Source organism: Mobula birostris, chromosome 2 (assembly GCF_030028105.1).
Source record: "Mobula birostris isolate sMobBir1 chromosome 2, sMobBir1.hap1, whole genome shotgun sequence".
Lineage (NCBI taxonomy): Eukaryota > Metazoa > Chordata > Chondrichthyes > Myliobatiformes > Myliobatidae > Mobula > Mobula birostris.
The window spans coordinates 198,153,737-198,175,987 of NC_092371.1; the positions used below are offsets into that span (position 1 = coordinate 198,153,737).

The following is a 22,251-nucleotide window of genomic DNA, read 5'->3' on the forward strand; positions in this document are numbered from 1 at the left end:
AGCTTTCAACTTTTAAGACACCAGATCAACAACTGTAATTCTGCAAGAGAAATTACAAAAGATGGACTTACACTGATCAACAGGACTTTTTCAATATTTCTCAGGTCAATCAAACAGTTGGTCACCACTGGATTATCTATTTCCAAGGCATCAAGAACCGTGGGGAACTCTGGATGACGAGCAGCTCTTCAATGAAGAAATATTGTATATTCAAAATTTAATAAAGTTTCCTAATAAAGCATTTTAAATTAAAGAAGATAGTGGTACCTGGCATTATCAGTGCAAAATCCTCCTCTAATAGAACAATACAATTATGATTTTTATAAAACACATTCACAAAAGTCAAATACAGACCAGCTGCAGTCATTTCAACTTTTCCACATCATCAGAGCTGCACTATTAATAACAGAACAGGCTTTCTATGGAAGCAGAAACTTAATTGATGTCGTACATCTGAGTAATTCAGAAATGTTTATCTTGTCTCCCAGCAGACTGAACTTCTTTTTAAAACCAGAGGCTCAAATAAGCCTCATGGCAAACACTGCAATGTACGAAAATAACACTGAGACCAGAATAATGCTTCTTTTCTGTTAAAATATACAAATGCACAGAGTGCATTTAAGTGTATTGATCACTTACTATACACATTCGGTTTATCCAATGCATACCCTAACAACATTTTGTATGACAAGTTCCCACAAGAGATCGAGTATTGAAAACATACCTATCTTTTATATTGTATACTTGATTTGAAAACTCGCACACATTGATTTGGGGACGTCTTCCTGCATTGAAGTATCGTGACATCAAAGTCTGCAGTACCTGCTCATCTTTGTAATTATCACAGCAAAATGAAAGCAGTAGTCCTCTTAAACAACTTTCAACTGCCAAAGCCAATTCAGGATATTTCAGTCTGAGACAAGTACCTAATAAACAAAATTCATTTATATAGCGATCAATGATCAACATTGTTAAATTAATTGGTTAATCCCAAAACATTGAAAAAGTCAATCCAAAATACACTGATACCTGCTGCAAAAAAAATTTGATTAACAATACTACACTACCTAATAAATAGAAAAAAAACTTGGTAAGTTTCAATTACATACACAAAAAATCTTATGGGAGTTAACTTCTGTGGTTAGACTTCCTTCCTCCAAGCTGTACAACAACTCATAGTCAATCTTTGTATTTGCTTTCAAAAGAGACAGTAGACATTAGTATAATTCACTATCTTTGGTTAGTGAAATCTAACCTGCTTTAAGAGTGTATGTAAGGATCAGACTGCAATCAGTACATGAAAATAGGTGGCTAATCGACTTAAATAAACACTTGGACAATGTATCAGAGATGTTAGTGCTTGCAGCAATAAACAAGTCAATAAATCAATGCTTTCAAGAACAAATAAATTTAATATCAAAACTATAGTAGAGATCTGCGTCATATGCACTTAGTGTATTAACTGACCAGTAAGTTATAAACAGATTAAGGTACTGCTTCTAATTTCCAACTTTGTATTGTGAAGTTGTATTTCAAATTTTGTTTCCAAATGCAGTCTAAATGACTGGTTGTGCATTTTTGTACAGTACAAGCCAACTTTTATTGTCTGTGCAGCTTAATATGTACCACCCAGTCAAACATGCCCTTGTATATTGTTATGCTGTAGTTAAGTGATGTAATTAATACCAGAGAAACAAATAAAGAAAGTTTAACAGTTAATGTTATGATTAAAAACATTAAAGACATTTGTAATTTGGTCTGGAACAGGTTATTCTGAGTCCACAGAACTTGCTTTATTTGTTCAGTTCTGCCTATCTATATTAGTGTGTTTGAATACCAGTTTCCTTTACACCACTGATGCCTAAACTTTCTGTTGTTGCTACCCCTCTCATCGTTCTCTAGAAGAGTTGAAGTACCCCTGCTTCTTCCTTAAATGGAAATTCAACTAGTGCCATCCCACACCAAATTCTTCTCCCCGCTGAAGACGTTTTCATTTTGATCACCTTTTCTTTGGATTCTATTTATTTTTTCCAAAAAATGTATTCCCATAACACTACATACCTATCTATGCATATTTTGTGTGATTAAAGCAACATTCTTTGCACTAGTCCAACTACATATGGATTGGTCCCACATCTGAATCTTGCAACAATACACTAAATTTGATGAGTATTACAAAGGCACCATTAATGACGTTTTCTCTGATGCTCTGCAATACCTTTATGTGTTCTAAGCTTCCATGCGCATTGGTGCGTGGCCAAGTGGTTAAGGTGTTCGTTTAGTGATTTGAAGGTCGCTAATTCGAGCCTTGGCTGAGGCAGCGTGTGTCCTTGAGCGAGGCACTTAACCACACGTTGCTCTGCGATGACACCGGTGCCAAGCTGTATGGGTCCTAATGCCCTTTCCTCCGACAACATCGGTGGCGTGGAGGGGAGACTTGCAGCATAGGCAACTGCTGGTCTTCTATACAATCTTGCCCAGGCCTGCGCCCTGGAAACCTTCCAAGGCGCAAATCCATGGTCTCACGAGACTAATGGATGCCTATAGAAAGCTTCCAATATATATATGACTTAGGCTCTGAAAGTGCCACACCAAGAATGGTATAGTTCTTTATTCTCATATTTATCTTCACCAATCCTTTACAATTCAACTGATAGTTCTTCACCATATCTGCCACAATGCTTAGCATAATGCTGCTATCTAATATTCCTATTCTCCTTTACCTCCAGTTTCCTGATGGCATATTTGTAACCGAATCCTGATCCCAATCACCCTACCAGCACTTAAATGCAAGACATGAAAAAGTAAATTCTTTCATTACTCCTGCACACAACTTCCAGTGGAAAGTGATCTTGTTAGTATGTTTCCTATTTCTGTATTTGATCCTCAGGATGCAGTCTCAAAGTTGCATCAGTTAACGTAATTATTCAATGAACAACTTTCTCTCAGCCTGTAGAAAGAACCAAAACTTTCTAGTCACTTATTTGAATTCATTCCACCACCTGACCCAATGTCATTAGCCTCTTACATTCTTCTAACAAAATTCATCAGGCTTTTGACGGGGTTAAAAAACCAATTTGGAAATATTAAAGTAATAATGTGGCAAACTATAGATCTAGTTTTTGGTTCCTTTATCCTAAACTAACTGTACAGAGCACAGGAAAGGTACGTTCCTGTCAGAAGGACCAGCAGGGACGGAAAAATAAGAGATCTGATAGAGGTTTACAAGATTATGAGAGACATCATTAGAGTGGCCATAGAGTATCTGTTTTGCAGGGTTGACATGTATAATGCCAGAGGGCATGCACTGAAGGTGAGAGGGGTAGGTTCAAAGGGGGTGTAATGGATAAGTCTTTTTACTCAGAGTCGCAGATGCCTGGAATGCACTGCTTCGTATGGTGGTACAGGCAAATACATTAGCTTTAAAGAGATATTTGAATATACACATGGATGGAAGATGGAGGGATATAGAACATGGTGTAGGTAGGAGGGATTAGTGTTTTGTGTGTTTTTAATTTGATTTTTAAGCTGGTTTGGCACAACATTCTGGGCTATGTGCAGTACTGTTCTATGTAATAGATATTATAACAAAGTTTAATGTAAATTTATTATCATAATCCATGTTGCGATGGCACTACTCAGCCAGATTTTCAACCCCTCTTCTCTATGCTGATGCGTCACACCTTGATTTGGTCAATGATAGTCAGCAAACTTAAATAAAGTGAAAACAGACATTAAATTTAACTAAGTAAATAAATCTTGGTTGTTTGTCCTTGAAAAGATTAATAGTGACAGAAACAATGATTTTTAAATGCCAAAAGTCAGCAGTTAAAATTGATAATTGCATTTTGAATGTGAAATCAATCCAATCAGGCACCGAATCAGATTGTGGTCAAACTTGAGTTTCTTAGTTTTAATGTCTCCCCCGCCACCACCAAAGTCAGAACATTCCAGCACTGTGTCTCAGAGCCAAGTGGCTAACAACTTTAAAAACCTAACCAATGTTGCAAAATGGGATTTCAAACATCTTACAAACTTAACAAAGATAAGGCTACATCTTAATGTGTCAGACAATACATATTACACACAAAGCATCAAATGAAAAAAACACTTACCCATATTCTGTCGTTAATTAGAGCAAAACGAAAGATTTGACACCTACCTAAAGGGCCAACTGGTTTCTTCCTGAAACGACCCTGTTTATAGGCTTCTTCGATTGCTTCAAGCAAGTTTGGCATGTTCTCTCCAAACCTTTTTAACTGGTTTGTTCTGCTGGCTTTCAGATTGTTCAGCTGCTTCTTTCTGGATTCGACAGAATTTTTTGCATCCTGTTCTTCTCGTCTAGGGATATACAACTATGTTCACAATGTGGGCAAGTTGAAATTGCTATGTAAGATAGTACAGGGTGAAGGCAAATCAATTTTAGATAATATTATATAAATGAGAGATTTTCTGCTGGACTTCAGATGGCCAACTGTCCGTCCCTAGGCCAACCTTCAGCTAGTGTGATTTTCACTAGAAGGCTGACTTCCAGCTCATCGGCACTGTCCAGATAGCATGGGGTCTTAGGGTGCAGTGGCTTTGACAAATGCTGAGGTCCTGCTGCAGACTGTTTAAAATAATTGCCTGCAAATGTATTTGACATTTAAAAATTCACAAACACCTTGAAACATTAAAAATTGAAAAATAACTAAATTGAGTTAAATAAATAGACCTACTTTCCATATTCCTGTCAGTAGATTTTTTCCTTTGACTGACATGAGGCCACCACACCGTAGCAAGAACAGGTTTGTACATGATCAATGTCTAGATTTCCCAGCCTCACAGAAATGTATCAGTGTAGTAAAGAGGTAACCAGCAGCACAGGTGACAATAGTGACTTTGGAAAGTTTATGAGAAAAGATGATAATGTGACAGGATGGGCCAAATATTTGCACCATTTATTTTCATATATTACGATACTTGCTATGTTATTTTGTATATAAGACCGCTGAGTTTATTATAATATTATAATAACTTATTGATGAAATATTCACAATGGCTGACGGACCACCGCTTGCTGAAAGCAATGCACGGTAATAAGAGTGGAAAATATTAAGGGATGTTTACTTCATCATAACTTGACAAATTCAGCCCTAAATACTGGACAAAAAAGATTTTGCTTCCTGAATACTCTTGGCTGTATCTTACGGATTTTAAGCTGCTTATCATGAAAACCATGAAATTTTCCTATTATGCACCATTTAAAAAAATCTGCCTATATTTGTTATTTCAATCCATAATTTAAGTCCATTAAAATGTTGCCCAAAACGTAAGCTGAAAAGTTTTCTACCTTGCCCAGGCATGCCTGAGCATCCTTAGGCAGGGCGGATGCTGTATGGCAGGACAGGTTTCCAATATTTGAGACAGATGTTTCCCAGAATAACTGATATCAAGATTAAGGAAGGCATTTTTGTTGGTCCACAAATCAAAGAGGTCATCAATGAAAGACAATTCGAAAAACTTCTAGTGGGATCAAAGAAAACTGCATAGGAAGCCTTCAAGGATGTTGTTGAAAATTTTCTTGGCAACTAAAGCGCTAAACTAAATGCAGCTGGTTGACAACATGCTTCAAGCATACAAAACCATGAACTGCAACACGTTGCTAAAGATTCATTATCTGCATTCCCATTTAGACTTCTTCACTGCAAATCTTGGCACTGTTAGTGATGAGTCTGGTGAAAAGTTCCCTCAAGACATTGGAGAAACGGTATCAGGGCAACTGGAATCCATCAATGCTGACTGATTAGTGTTGCACATTTGAGCAAGAAGCCACAGACACTGAATACAAACGAAAATCATCAATAAAACAATTTTAGCTTAGATTAACTATTGCAAAGTGTCAGCACCGTTATGCAATTTAACATATTATATTCAATAAAAGTTAATTTCTTGTTTCTCCAAATTCCTATGTGATGCAGATAGTCTGGAATTATATTTGTATTCAGCTTCAAGCAGTCTATCATAAACAAACAAAAATTCCAAGGAAGCAACATTTTTGAAAAAAATTGTGTGTGCTTGACCTGGTCATAGCATAATACTTAGATTATTCCAATTCCCTTTTCAAAATTACTGAAGGTCACAGAAAATACCTTCCTCTAATACAAAAAGCTACTAGGTAACAAACAAATAATCATTTTATCATGAGTGATGACGGTAAAAGAGCCTTCTATAGGTTGCCATCTACATATGGGACTTATCAATAAAGTTACCAACCGAAGCTTATAATGTTCATCTTTGGACTTGTTGATTGCGTGCTGAAACTGCTCCAACTGCTGTAAAGTACTAGTCTCTCCAGCCTCCAGAGATTTCAATTGTTCTTGCAGACTGCTAATTCGTCCTTGACGCTTTTTCAAATCAGCTTCAGAGCTTTGGTTCATACTATTTTGAATTTAAAGTTCACGTTCAGAATGGGAGAGAAAGAATTATCATTAAACGACTGTTTTATGTTAAATACCAATTCTTTACACACAATTTTAAGTTATTTTTACTTTCATCATTCCCAACAAAATAAACAATCCCAAATCATTTTAGAGAACATAAATATGAGAAAATCTGCAGATGCTGGAAATCCAAAGTAACATAAACAAAATGTTAGAGGATCTTAGAGGGTCAGGCGGCATCTACGGAAATGAATAAACTGTCAATGTTCCTGGCTGAGACCCTTCTTCTAAACATTAGAGGTGTTTCAGCAGACAGTTTCAGAACATTTCATAAGTAAATTGGATGAGGTCATGCAAAAGTCACAGCTCTGTTGTGACTCAAGGTCATCAATCCACAATACCAACTTCATTCCCTTCCTCCACCCATCCCAGATGATCTTACACATGTAGAGAATTCAAACATGCTCAGCTTTCAAAATAGCTTTTCAATATTTGCAGTAATTTGCTGATGGACATCAGCAAATGTACTAGAATACTAAGGTTTAGTGGTCAAAGGCATGATTAAAGATTTCAACTACCCAAAAACCGGACAAATGAAGATAAGCAAAATCATAAAAATATATACTTTTCGCAGCATGGTAGCATAGTGCTTCACAAAGCCAGCGATCCCAGATCAACTCCTGCCATTGTCTGCAAGGAGTTTGCATATTCTCCCCGTGACCACATGGGTTTCCTCTGGGTGTTCCAGTTCCTTCCCTCGTAAGGTGTGGGTGTGCTATGTTGGAGCCAGAAGCATGGCGATACTTGCAGGCTGCCACCAGCAAATCCCCGGACTGTATTAGTTGTTGATGCACATGACACATTTCACTCTATACTTTGATGCACATACTTTAATCTTTTTGATGAAGGGTCTCGGCCCCAAACGTTGACTGTACTCTTTTCCATAGATGCTGCCTGGCCTGCTGAGTTCCTCCAGCATTTTGTGTGTGTTGCTTGGATTTCCAGCATCTGCAGATTTTCTTGTCTTTAATCTTTTTTTGTTTTATAGAAATGTTGGTAAGACACTTCAGGCTGCATTTAAGTACAGAGAAAATAAAACGACTCCACTTCTTGAATGGTTTCAGCATTCTCCATTGTTAATTTCTGTTTATTTAGCATGACATGCTTTATCTTGAAGATGGAGGAACTACAAGGGCAGAGGTTCAGTTTAGCATCAAAAGGAACTCAAAAAGTAAAAGGAACAATTTTTGACTATAAAATAACTGCTATATGATACATGTATGGTGAATCTAGTTAATAATACTTGCTAGATCATAGAGGTAATGGTCTAACCTATTTCGCAGTTCTTTAATACGCTTTTGTAACTGGTCATGGTCTTTTTCAAGTTGTTTCAACTGTGTTCTGCAGCGGTGGAATGTTGCCTGTAATAAAAACATACAAGTAAACTTGGCTTTGTAAAGTATCACTGCAAATATGCAAATTAAGATTATATTTTTCTTTGGTGAGGGCAGAAACACTGAACTGAAATCTCTTTTGTATTGTTTTGCACATTTTTAGCCCTGAATACATCAAGACATTTCAACAATCACTTGTTTCATGTAGCTACAGCCTCTTCAAGATTACACTATGGGGCAGCAAGGCAGTGTAGAGGTTAGCACCACGCTCTACAGTACAGGTGAAACAGGTTCAATTCCTGCCGTTGCTTGTAAGGAGTCTACACGTTCTCCCTGTGAATGTATGGATTTCCTCCGAGTGCTCCAGTTTCCTCCCACAGTCCAGGGATGCTCCAGTTGGTAGGTTGTTGGTCCTTGTAAATTGTCCTGTGACGAGGCTCAGATTAAATTGGGGAATTGTTGGGTGGCATTGCTCAAACGGCCTATTCCACACCGTACATCAATAAACAAAAAAGTAAGTGAGCTCAGTTTCTCCACCCATCCTTGTTGCTTAACATTTAAGACCAAGATGAAAAAACAAAGAGAGGGCTGTGGTATTCAACAGAAAAATGCTCGCATATTTCCTAATGTACTCTTTTATCCAATATTTGTACTCTTTACAGTAACTGCAGATAATATTTATTAACCTCAGACTCTTTGCATGCTTTATTTTTTCCTTGTACGTCTTCTTTTAAATTTGCACATAGTGGACGTAATATTTGTGCTTCATCTGTAATTCTCTGTAATTGATTCTGAACTGCCTTAAAATTTTCCTCAGCCTCATTGACTTTGACCTATAGAAAAATAAAGCCAGAGATTCAAATTTCTATCTCAGTTATATAATAGTCAAAAATTTCATTATTTCAGAAATCACCTTGCAAAAATGTATTATTTGCCAAAGCCTAGTAAGCCTTGAAGAATTAAACGAGTCCTTTTAAAATTTTTTACTGAAACTAATCCAACCACATGTTTAAGCACTACATTACAAATTACAGCTTGTCTTGTCTTGTTATATACACCTGTTGGGGTGCATTCTCCAGTTACCTTATAAGGTAACCATCGCCTTCAGCCAGGAGCAGATGTCATCAGGTGGTTCCCAACCTTCACAGAGTGTTTCGACCCTTAAACACGACACTCTCCAGTTGGTGGGCTGGCAGTGCTGGCCAAATCACTGCCCATCTGTTCCTGGCTTCCAGCTCCCCTCCTCTCGCCTACTCCAAATCCAACTCTCTTCTGTTACTCAACATTAAAACACCCCGGATAGTTCTGTTAAAATTTATCAAAATTTAATTATCATCATAGAAAGGCCAAGGGTAGAATCAAAATACCAACCTGCCATTCTTCTATTTTCTGATCAAATTTGACTGTACGATTTCCTTCAGTTTTAATACGATCTTTTACTGGCTGCATTTGCTTTTCAACCTCAATGACCTTGCAATACAAAATTTTGAAAAATGTAACACATTTTCCCAGTACAGTATCACTCTTTAATTAAATTCCACAGATCACATTTTTCACTGTGAACTATATAGTCACTAGGATATAACCACAAAGCCTTCACCCCAATTAAGGACAATTTCTTTCACACACTTAATACAAGATTTTGCATTGAAATAATTGGACAGTCCTAACACCATAACTTCCAGCATTTTTTAAATAAAGTATTTTGTAATTCAAGGATCTTTCACATATTACCCAAGAGAAGTATTTAATAGTGATGCAGACACATGAAACTGCAGATGCTGGAATCTGATGAAGAGCTGATGTATAGATTACACCAGAAAAGTTAATTCCATTTCTCCTCATACTGCACAACCCACTGCAACTACCGCCCCTGAGCAGTTTACTGAATTAAAAAAAAAATCATTGCTCCTTACAGACAGGAAACACATTTTTTTCACGAGGTTTATGTAAATGCACTGTACTTAAGCCATTGTATTACCATAGTGATCTATTTACTTTTTAGAGCCAGCAATGTTCTAAACTTCCCTCCTAAATATTTCCACTCATCTTATGTTTTAGATGGAAGCTCTTCAAAACATATTTGGTACACAGGCACTAGTTGCTTTTAATCTCTGCATATGATATGCTATGATAGAGCCACTAAACACTGATAAGGAATGGGATAATTAAGTGTCTGAATAATGTCACCTACCAGAAACTTGGTATGTCTATTTTGAGTCTCACCAATCTTTGTTGATGCACCATAAGCATCCTATCTGTATCACTGGACGGGTATGGCAACTATTCTCCCTGTGACTGCAAGCAACTGCAGAATTGTATACACAGTTCAACATGTATACGGGTCAGGAATCAACCTCGCTCCTTCAGTAAAGCAGCCAGCAAAAGCAAAAACACCATCCAACCCAAAAAGCCTCTTGTTTTCCCTTTCTCACTGGGCAGAAGAGACAGAAGTCTGAAAGAATGTACCACCAGGTGTACAGACCTCTTCGATCTCGCTGTTAAGACTATTGAGCAGTTTCCTAGTACAATAAAATGAACTCTTGACCTTGTACCTCCTTATGAACTTGCAGCTTATTGTCTGCCTGCACTACACTCTCTGTAACTGTAATACTTTATTCTGCACTTTAATTTAATTTGCACTTCAAAGCACTGCAATGAATTGATCCCTATGAATAGTATGCAAGACATGTTTTTCACTGTGCCTTAGTAAATATAATAATAATAATAATAAACAGCTTTTTGTAAGAATTTCATGTTTGATATCAATTACACATTTATTGCATGACCTCAGCAAAAACAGCTGATGACTGTTTGGAAGCATGATGTTAAGCAGGGGGAATGGGAGAGAAAAATTTATTTTCTTGTCCAGGAACATCATCACCTGCCATCTGTTTACACGTTTTTTGATCACTGCTATTTACTCACTTTGGAACTTACAATGAATTTTATTTGTAGAACAAAATGCTACTGAAATGCTCACCAAAGCCCATGCCATCTGATTCTTAAGTTGCTCCAGTTTCTCCAACAATTCATTCAATGAAGAAAGGCTTTTATAACGGTCTTCCTTTTCTTTAACTTGATCCTTTAACTCCGATAGGTTCTTTATAATGAAGATTGAAATCATACAAAATATAAGTTGAAGAAGCTACTTACTGAGGCACAAACATTCTTGGTACATTTCTAGTCCACCATATTCTACACCATAATTACAAAATTCAGGTGAAACATAAATTATGGCTTTTATATGATATTATTGCATGTATGAATAACAATAGAGTGAAGTAGTATCCAAGGCAATGGAATGGTGAGATGTCAAGGTGTGATCTTGAATAGCATACACAAAAATGTATAGTGAATCTAACTTCATTTCGAACTCAAGTCTTGGCTGGTGCAACATGCTCTAATATATTTTATGTTATTTTGTTAGAAATGAAATATGGAAACCAAAACAGATTGAGCTAAAGAGAAGCAATGTTAGATTACAATGTTCATTTTTATTTCTAGGAGAAATATTTGAAATAATTTAACAGAGGCATCAGCAGCTGTGAAACCATAACTTAAAATAATATTTTGACATGGATTCAGAAATGATCAACCCAGAAAGTAATTCACTTCTCAGCTTCCAAGTATCTACCAACTAGCCCTAAGGTGTAGAGTTATTAACGGGACAATGTCATTCAGCCTTTCTAAAGTTATGGTAGAAAACAACATAAAAGTGCAGCCCATGGGGATATTTCTATATTTTCAGGAAACCTTTTATAATTCATGAGCAATCGGAAGTTAAGGAAACAGAAAATGGAAACAAAATATGAACCAGTAAAATTGGAAACGGGAAAGAACATGAGAACAATACTTTTTTTTAATTTCAGACCATCATTTAGTCATTAAGCAGCAGAATGGCACAGCAGTTAGATCTGTTGCTCCAAAGACTCTGGTTCACTCCTAACCTTTGGTACTGTCTATCCATGCAGAATCTGCATGCTCTTCCTGTGGATCTTCTGTAGGTGCTGGCAAGTTAACTGGCAATTGTAAATTGCCCCTGGCATTGGTGAGAGGCATGGGAAACAGTAGCAGGATTGGGGAGTGGGGAGTGGGTGAAAATAACGAGTTGATGGAGATAAGAGAAAAATAGGATTTGAGTAGCTGGATGCTTGATATCTCAGGCAGTTGTGCTACGTCCATGTTTATGATCATTTATTTAATCCAAGAATCACAAGAATTATTAAGATCCACAGTGAAATGCACTGCACTTAAAAGCACAAAAGTGAAACAAAGTTGGACACTTTTACTTACCTCATCCTGCTTTTCAATTTTCTCATTTGTTACTGCCTTTTTTTTCATGATGTAGGAATAATCGTCTCTCATCTGCTCCAACTGAGTGGCTTTCATGAAAAACTTTAAACACAAATACAGTTGAGTTTATTTATATTAAAAAAATTGTTTTGAATGAACACTGAAGGAACAAACTTTATGCATAACATGCTTTCAAGGACATATCTAAATATGTCTAAAAAGGCAATGTCTTGAAGTTAAAAGAATCACCAATATTTTTAATATACTGTATATTAATAACTGACCTTCCCAAGTGTAAGTAAATCTGTTTGTGTAAAACCCTACAATATTTAGTCAAAGCTTTGATTTGAAGGTCAAGGTATAACACTTACAGCAACAATTCCTGAACTGAGACAGTGCAATCCAGATTCCAACCACACTCTTAATTGCTCTTAATTCCCTTAAATTTTATTTTATTCTTGAGACTTCTAATTCCCCACCCTCACAAGATCTAGACACTTCATTTTTAGATACAGTACTGTACAAAAGCTTTAGGCACATATATACAAATTAGGTGCCTATGATTTTTGAACAGTACTATATCTGTCAATGTGGAACATACAGGAAGTTTGTAAATCCAGTGGGAGCAAAGGATATAGGGAATGGCGAGGGTGGAGTGCCACAATGAGGGTGTGGGAGAAGCGGCAGAGAAGAAGTGCCAGGGGTGATGGGTGGCGGGTGGCGCAGCTGCAGAAACACTCAGCCCTGAGACACCAAAGGTGGTCATTTTATTCCAAACACTTGGTTTATTGATCATTACAGAATGTCTCTCTGGTGCTTCCTGCTCCCTTCCACTTTTTCCAACCACAATTTCACTCTCCCTGCCTCCTTCCCACATTCAGTCCACAATAGAGACCCACATCAGAATCAGATTTATCATCACTCACGTCATGAAATTTGTTTTTTTTTGCAGCAGTACAGTACATAAAATTACTACAGTATTGTGCAAAAGTCTTAGGCACTCTAGCTATACAAATGAAACTTTTGCACAGTATTGTATTTCTATCAAATCTCATTTACTTCTTTAAATAAAACTTGTCCCAGCTTGTAACTGTCATTCTGTACTATTCTTAGATTAACACTGGAGCTTCTCAGTATATTGGAAGCATACCCTAGAAAAATACACCACAGTAACTAGCTCTTAGGCTAAATTTGCTAATCACTGTATTGGGTGGGGTTGGTAATGGGACCCTTGAGCAGGAGCAAGTCATGGGATAAAGAAGCAGCCAGCCAGAGCAAGTTCAGTTATCAGAATATCTAGGGGCACAGTGAATACAAATAAAGCTATACTCAGTTAAACTGCATTTATTTCAATGCACGAGTTTTAACAGATAAGGCTGTAATTTCCACGGTATTGACTGGGCTACCCAGTGCTCTGGCCTGGAAACAAAGTGGAATTTGTGAAGGATGTCCAGGAAAGTTTCTTTCGAATTTTTGAAGAGGTAGCCAAAAGGGCAGATGAGGTTAGGGTAGTGAATATAATCTATATGGACTACTGGGGCTGACGCAATTCAGGACCTACTCTTAGGGCAAGGTAACTAAAGTGGCAGTCAAGAAGCAGTTTGGCTCTAATAACTATAATTCTATTAGTTTTAAGATAGTGTTGAAAAAAAGGATAAATCAGGCGAACAAGTTCGGGAGCAGGGCTAATTTTAGAGGAATTATCCAGCAGAGGTCAATTTGATAAGCCTGTCTGAAGGGAAAAAAAAAAAGAATAGCAAGCAGATGGGTTTTAAAGTGATTATCTCAAGCATCCAGGAGCAGCAATTCTTGATTGGGTGAAGGGTTAACCTGACAACTTTAGGGAACCTTGACTGACAATATTGAGTCGCTGGTCAAGAAAAAGGAAACACAGATTGGATTTAAGAAATCAGGGATGTGAATCCTTTAATGACTATAAAGGGGGAAATCGGGGGGCAATGAGAAGGTATGAGATGGATCTGGTAGGTAAGGTTAATGAAAATCTCTGACGGTTCTACAGCTATATTAAAAGTACAAAGGTGGTCAGAGAGAGAGTTGGTTCCCTTAGAGATCAGCAGGACCTCCTACCTCAAGTGACAGGAGATCAGTGTTTCCAATCATCATTGTAAAGAGATAAAAGAAAGAACAGCATATGTTTTGGAGGATATTAGTATTACCAGAGAGGAAGTTTTTGCAGTTAGTGAAGTGGGCTCAGGAGTGCCAAATAGATTTCAATACAGATAAATGTGAGCTGATGTGTTTTGGAAAGTCAATCCATGGTAGGAATTGCATAAAATATTTGTGGATGTTGCCAGGTCTAGGAGGCCTAAGTCATATGGAGAGGTTGGCCAGGCTAGATTATTATTCCTGGAACTTACAGAAATGTTTCATATTATGAGAGGCATAGTCACAGAGAGTGGCAAGTCTTTCTCCTATGGTAGGGGAGTCCCGACCATGAGCAGAGATAGTTTAGGGTGAGAGAGGAAAGATTTAAAAAGGGCCTAAAGTTGGTAAGTATACAGAATGAGCCGCCAGATGAAGTAGTTGAGACAATAGTATCATTTAAGCTACATCTGAATAGATACATGCAGGGGCAGGCTTAGACAGATATGGACTGAATGAAGGAACTTGGGACTAGCTTGGAGGGAACAATGGTCAGCCCCGAAGGACCTACATCCATGCTGTATTGCTCTATGGCCCTACGACATTCCCATTCATAGATTAAAAACTACAAAGGACCAAGCACTGATCTCTGTGGTATATCTGCCTTCTGTTCACTAGACTTTCAAAAAAAAAGGCTAATTTTTATTAGATTCCAATTAAGTGGAAATTTCCCAGGATTTAGTGAATTTTGGAAAATAACACTTAGTTGAACATGCTACAAATTTCTTTAGTACCTGATCACTTGTCAGATTATAGCTCCAACAATATGCTCAGTACCACTTCCCTGGCTATTGCAGCAAAGTGTCTCATGGTAAAAATTGTGTACATACAGAACAATTTATTTCCATCAGAGTATGGATTTAATATCTGACCACATTAAAAAAGGACCCGCTTTTAGCCAATAACTCTTAAAGAGATGATTGAAAATGCTATTATAAATTGTATAACAAATGCAATACACATTCAAAAAAGATAATATAGGATTAAGGATATCGGACTGAAGAATCTGTTTTATATTGTATTTAAATATACATATCTGACACCTTCATGCATTCACCTCAACTTACCTTATATTTATCTGCTTCACTTTTGGACTGCAAGAAATGTTTACTCATCTCTTGTGTTAAAATTGACACTGGGTTATCCACCTGTACAAAAAATATACATATATTAACTATTATAACCTATTCTGTGTTTCATTGTCTAATTTCTCAGACAACATTATTAGTCTTGATCTACTACAACATAATTATAACCTATTGCAAAATGCATGTTCAAAATTCAATATCGTATATTGTCATTTGACAGTACACACGTGTAAAGGAGAACAAAATGATTGTTACTCCAGATAGATGCAGCATTAAAAAAACACTCAACATAAAGAATACAATAAAAATAAATACCTAAGATTAGCTTATGTATATTGTATGTACATAGAGAGGCTAGAAATGGGAGTTTCTGTACTTAAGGTGACTCTGACAGGAAATGAGAAAGTTGTGGTGGTGGGTGGGTTAATGTGTGTTGCTGTTGATCAGCCTGATAACTTGTGTAAGTAATTGTTTTTGAGCAACACACACAAAATGCTGCCAGGCCTTCTGAGTTCATCGAGCATTTTGTGTGTGTTGCTCTGATTTCCAGCATCGACAGACTTTTTCTTGTTTGTAATTGCTTTTGAGTCTAATAGCCCTGGCATGGATGCTGCATAGTCTCTTCCCTAATGGGAATGGGGCAAACAATGCATAAGGAGGGAAGGCGAAATCCTTTACGATATTGCTGGCCTTTTTCTGGTATCTTTCTGTATAGACATCTTTGATGGTGGTGGGTACATTGGTCCAATGAAGTATTGGGCAGTTTTAACTACCAACTGCAGACCCCTCCTCTCCGCCGCAGTGTAGCTTCCATATCAAATGATGATGCAGCATGTTAGGGTGCACTCAACTAAGCACCTGTAGAAGGCCATGAGTACTGATGTACATAGTCCAGCTCTTTGAGCCTCCTCATAAAGTACTGTAGGGGTTTTGGTGAGTTTTCTTGACCGTGGCGAACGTGTTCTGCGACCATGACATGTTGTACGAGATGGGCAATCCTAGGAATTTGAAACTGCTTGCAGTTTCCACCGCTATGCCAATGATTTGAAGAAGGGTGCAAGTTTTCCTGAGGTCGATAACCATCTCCTTTGTCTTGCTGACATTGAGGAACAGGTAAGTTGTCTGGCACAAGCTGCATGTTGTAGCTGAAGTGATCACCCAGCAGAACCCTGCTCCATTCACAAGGATATTTCTTAGTTTTTATCTCTAGATGCTTTAAAATATGAACTTGAATTTTAATTCTTAAAATTCATTGATTGGTACTATTTCAAACTAACTACTGAAATCTTTGCTGTGATAGACTGAAGAGAGGCATTAAAAGAATCAAACTGGCACTGTGCCATCTTCTGTTTGGTTCTAGTTAGAGAACAGTAGAGAAACTTTAGATCTATACCTACACTATAGGATGCCATAAGAAGATTGTGAAAACCTGTATGCAAACTACAGAAAAATACAAGGAGTACAAAATAGGGAAATTGGAGAATGTCAATTACGTCATCAATAGGGCAGTGCAAAAAAATGAAGCTAAAGAGAAAGGATGCTGGATCTGCTTCTTCAAAAAGAGTCAGTGGGCCATGCGTCAGTCACAGAATATTTGGAGAATTATGGTCTAAATCAGGCTTAGAATGGCCATGGAGATAGACAAATTACAATTAGGCATACGACAGGTGATTGATAAGTTCGTGGCTTAAGGTAGAAGGAGTCAATTTTAGAAAACCTAGCACATTTATTTTTCCTACACTTACAAACTTAGTCCAGCGGTCGTGGAGCATACGGATCCGTTCTTTGTAGAAGTCAGCATCTTGGACCTCCAGAGGTGTGCCACAGCAGAGCTGATTGATAAATTTGTGGCCTAAAGTAGAAGGAGATGAGGAGAAACTTCAAACTTTCTGCATAGTCACTCAAAGAGTTGAACTACACATGCACGTAACGAGAACTGTATAACTCATCCCCTTCTACCTTAGGCCATGAACTTATCAATCACCTCTGCTGTGGACCACCTGGAGGTCCAAGATGCTCTCGTTACATGCACGTGCAATTCAACGCTGAGTGATAATGCAGAAAGTTTGAAATTAATAACTAATCTCCTTCTACCATAGGCCACGAACTTATCAATCACCCCAGCTGTGGAGCACTTCTACAAAGAAGGGATCCATATGCTCCACGACTGCTGGACTAACTGCGTACATTTAGGAGGGGACTATGTAGAAAAATAAATGTGCTATGTTTTCTGAAATTGACTCCTTCTACCTTAGGCCACGAACTTATCAATCACCTCTCATAAAAGTACTTATTATTAGAAGGAAAAGCTTAAGTCAAAATAGCATGAAGTCTAGATGCACTAGGATTAGATTTTTTAAAAAAACACATGAACAATGGATGGCTTAAAAAGAGAAACTGCTTCCACATCATGAGAGCTACAGGAAAGTCGTCCACAACCACAGCTTCCTGGATGTCTCAAGAAACAAATGTAACTTTTTAATAATGCAGTGGAAACATGAGATACACAGAAAGAATGAAAGAACAGCTTAATGATAATGTACCAAAGAAATTTGAAAGTCTTTTATAAACCTAAGCAAGATTAGCCAAAGACTAAACCAGTTAGCAACAAAGACATGAATCCTCTTATGGGTAGACAGAAAGGCTGAGGTACCATAGATCACCTTCAGTAAGAATGCTGGCAGTGTCACAGCAAAGGAGGAGAAATAGCACTATTGAGAATCATAAAGACACATACAAGTTAGCAGCCCTTGAAGCAAAATAATCACTGTGCTTAGACAAAAGATGAGGTGCTGCCACTTGAATTTATGCTGGGTTTTGCTCTAACATTCTCATTCCTCTATTTACACTCTTCCAAACAGATCATCTTGGAGAAGTCTGCATCTCCTATACAAGTTTATCACAGAATTCTCCCTTGTTCTTTCCGCCCCACCCCAATTTTGTGCTTTTGACAAAGGACAAAGGTCTTTCAGGTTCCCCAGTACATTATCGTTCAGCTATTCTTGAACTCGTTTTGTTCTTTCTGTATACTTTTTAGGTTTCCACTGTAATACAAACCTTGCAATCATAGAAACATAGAAAACTACAGCACATTACAGGCCATTTGGCCCACAATGTTGTGCCAAACACGTAACCTACGCTAAAGACTGCCTGGGATTCCCCTACCGTATAGCTCTTTATTTTTCTAAGCTCCATGTCCCTATCTAAAAGACCCTATTGTATCCACCTCTGCCATCTTCACCGGCAGTGCATTCCATGTACCCACCACATCTTACCTGTCATCCCCGTCGTACCTACTTCCAAACTATGCTCCCTCATGTTAGCCATTTCAGCCCTGGGACAAAAGCCTCTGGCTATCCACAGGATCAATGCCTCACATCATCTTATACACCTCTATCAGGTCATTTCTCAGCCTCCGTCACTCTAAGGAGAAAAGGCTAATTTCACTCAACCTATTCTCATAAGGCATGCTTTCCAATCCAGGCAACATCCTTGTAAATCTCCTCTGCACTCTCTCTACAGTATCCACATCCTTCCTGAAACGAGGTGACCAGAAATGAACACAGTACTCCAACTGGGGTCTAACTAAGGCCTTATATAACTATAACATTACCTCATGGCTCTTGAACTCAATCCCATGGGTTGATGAAGGTCATTACACCATACACCTTCTTAAAAACACTGTCAACCTGAGCAGCAGCTTTGAGTGTCCTATGGACACGGACCCCAAAATCTCGCTGATCCTCCACAACTGCCAAGAGTCTTACCATTAATATTATATTATCTTCAAATTTGACCTACTGAAATGAATCATTTCAGACTTATCTGGGTTGAATTCCATCTGCCACTGCTCAGCTCAGTTCTGCATCCTATCAATGTCCTGCTGTAACCTCTGACAACCCTCCACACTATCCACAACACCCCCAACTTTTGTGTCATCAGCAAATTCACAAACCCACCCTTCTACTTCCTCATCCAGGTCATTTATAAAAAACAAACAAAAAAAAATCACAAAGAGCAGGAGGTCTCAAAACAGATTCTACAGAACTCCACTGGTCACCGACCTCCATGCAGAATATTAAACATCTACAACCACCATTTGCCTTCTGTGGGCAAGCCAATTCTGGATCCACAAGGCAAGCTCTCCTTGGATTCCATACCTCATTACTTTCTAAATGAGCCTCGCTTGGGGAATCTTATCAAGTGCCTTACTGAAATCCATATACACTACATTCACTGCTCCACCATCAATGGGTTTTGTTACATCCTCAAAGAATTCAATTAGGTTCATAAGGCATGACCTGCCCTTGACAAAGCCATGCTGACTATCCCTAATCAGATTATGTCTCTCCAAATGCTCACGAGTCTTGCCTCCCAGGATTTTCTCCAACAACTTGCCCACCAATGAAGTCAAACTCACTGGACTATAATTTCCTGGGTTACCTCTACTCCATTTCTTGAACAAGGGAGCAACGTTTGCAACCCTCCAATCCTGTGATACTTCTCCCGTCCTTATTGACGATGCAAAGATCATCTCCAGAGGCTCAGCAATCTCCTGTCTCGCTTCCCACAGTAGCCTGGGATATATCTTGTCCAGTGCCGGCGACTTATCTAACTTAATACCTTTCAAAAGCTTAATGTCTATACACTCAAGTGTCTCAGTCATCCCCCATAATTGCCTATGTCCTTTTCGCTAGTGAATATTGAATAAAAGTATTCATTAAGTACCTCTGCTACCTCCTCCGGCTCCAAGCACATTTCCACTCTTGATCCTGACTGGCCCTTTTCTCACACAGCTGATCCTCTTGCTCTTCACATACTTGTAGAATACCTTGGGGTTTTCCTTAATCCTGTTCATCAAGGCCTTCTCATGGCCCCTTCTAGCTCTCCTAATTTCATTCTTAAGCCTCTTCCTGGCACCCTTGTAATTTTCCAGAGCCCTAACAGTACCTAGTTTCTTGAACCTTTCATAAGGTTTTCTTTTCTTTTTAACTAGATTTTCTAGATCCTTTGTACACCATGTTTTTTTTTTACCCTACCTCAAGAGAACATACCTTTCCCTCCCTCAAGGGAATATACCTATGCAGGATACCATACAAATGTTCCCTGAACATTTACCACGTCTGTTGTGCACATCCCTGAGAACATCTGCTCCCAACTTATGTTCCTAAGTTCCTGCCTAATAGGATCATATTTCCCCCTACCCCAATTAAATATTTTCCAAATTGTTTGCTCCCATCCCTTTCTAGCACTATAGTAAAGGAGATAGAATTGTGATCACTACCTCCAAAATGCTCTTTCACCGAGAGACCTAACAACTGACCAGGTTCATTTCCCAATACTAGGTCAAGTACTGCCCCTCCTCTAGTTAGCTTATCTACATATTGCATCAGGAAACCTTCCTGAACACACCTAGCAAACTCTACCCCAACTAAACCCCTTGCTCTAAGGAGATGCCAGTCAATATTAGGAAAGGTAAAATCACCATCACAACAACCCTATTATTATTGCACCATTCCAGAATCTGCCTCCCTATCAGCTCCTCAATGTTTCTGTTGCTATTGGGGGTCTATTAAAAAAAAACACACAGTACCCTTATTGCCCTCTTCCTGTTTCTGACTTCTACCCACACTAACTCAGTAGACAATCCCTCCATGACTACCTCCTTTTCTACAGCCGCGATTAGCAGTGCCACTCCCCCACCTCTTTTGCCTGCACTGTACAATGGGCAACCAAGACCAAATCTTCTAACCTGCTTCTTTGAGTCCAAGACTGATGCTCCTACTCTCACTGCTGGCCTACTCCCAACAATGGCCACCCCACTTGCCCCTTCTATTTAATTCGCGGTGCTCTGCCCCCAACACTGATCGGACTTCTGGTATGTCCAAACGCTTGTGAAGCTCTCCTTTTATGCTAGCTTCGTCGACCTGCGAGTAACCTCTTCAAAGTACTCTGCTCCCAACACTGACTGGATCTCTGGAATTTGTTTCTTCGTACTGCACTCTTCCATGTTCTTTCGGATTTTTATCCCCAGTTCTCATGAAAGATCTTTGATCTGAAACATCAATTCTATTTCCCTCTATTCTATGTAAAATACAGTAGCACTCCAAGGAAATATGGCATTCAGACCTTATGATGTACACATACTGCTTGGTATGCTAACCATCTCCACATCTTCCTTTTCTATTTTCTTAGAATGAGACAGATCAAGGAAGATTGGTGTTGAAAATTGTGATTCTAGAAGAGTTGGACATAGCAGCAATAGACTGATCCGCCGTATTTTATTGATCTGAAAGAACTCCGCAGTCAAGAAACAGACAGAATTGCTGAGGCTATATAGCTGATGCTTTAAAATGTATTACAACAAAACATCATGGACCAACAAAATTAAACTGAACAAATCAAGTTCAATCAACATTCAAACTATACAGATACAACTGAACAAGACAGGGTTGCTCTGCAGCTAAAGTGAAAAACATTCAAAATAGCAAGTAACATAACTCAAAATAGCAAGCAAAGAAGCATATCCACAGGAGGAAAAAGAAACATATATATAGTCCAAGACCCTAGGTGACAATGTCCGGCAACTGAGGGTACAGTCTCCCGGCAGTGTGCAGGCACATGCAATACAGCCTGTTATTCCACTTCTTGTATACGGGAGGGCAACACTGACAGGAGAGGCCAGGCCTCAGACGAGTGCTGAAGCCATGCTGTAATGCTTCCGCGTCTTCTCACCTGGTCTGCAGCAGCAGGCAAGTCCGAGGCCTAAGGCCTAGTCCTCACTACAACCGAGGCTACACAGCTCCCATGTCATCTGTTCCTCCACTAGACAAGGGTAACAGGCATGCAGCACTTACATCATCACTTTTCAACAGAGCCTAGCGACCG

General features: G+C 38.5%; 1 protein-coding gene across 2 annotated transcripts in view; it reads right to left on the reverse strand.

Annotated features, from left to right (window-relative positions):
* Positions 1-22,251, reverse strand: part of LOC140193996 (structural maintenance of chromosomes protein 6-like) — a 76,294-nt gene that overhangs the window by 24,097 nt on the left and 29,946 nt on the right. For both annotated transcript variants that reach the window (XR_011885019.1, XM_072251284.1), the window contains exons 7-16: positions 15,343-15,423; positions 12,113-12,214; positions 10,800-10,919; positions 9,188-9,286; positions 8,503-8,649; positions 7,755-7,843; positions 6,256-6,420; positions 4,163-4,341; positions 725-926; positions 72-186 (exon numbers count right to left, since the gene is read on the reverse strand). Coding sequence is in view for 1 of the 2 variants with exons in the window: in XM_072251284.1 (XP_072107385.1) it covers positions 72-186; positions 725-926; positions 4,163-4,341; positions 6,256-6,420; positions 7,755-7,843; positions 8,503-8,649; positions 9,188-9,286; positions 10,800-10,919; positions 12,113-12,214; positions 15,343-15,423 (1,299 nt within the window). In the remaining variant the exon portion in view is untranslated. The remainder of the gene's footprint in view (positions 1-71; positions 187-724; positions 927-4,162; positions 4,342-6,255; positions 6,421-7,754; positions 7,844-8,502; positions 8,650-9,187; positions 9,287-10,799; positions 10,920-12,112; positions 12,215-15,342; positions 15,424-22,251) is intronic.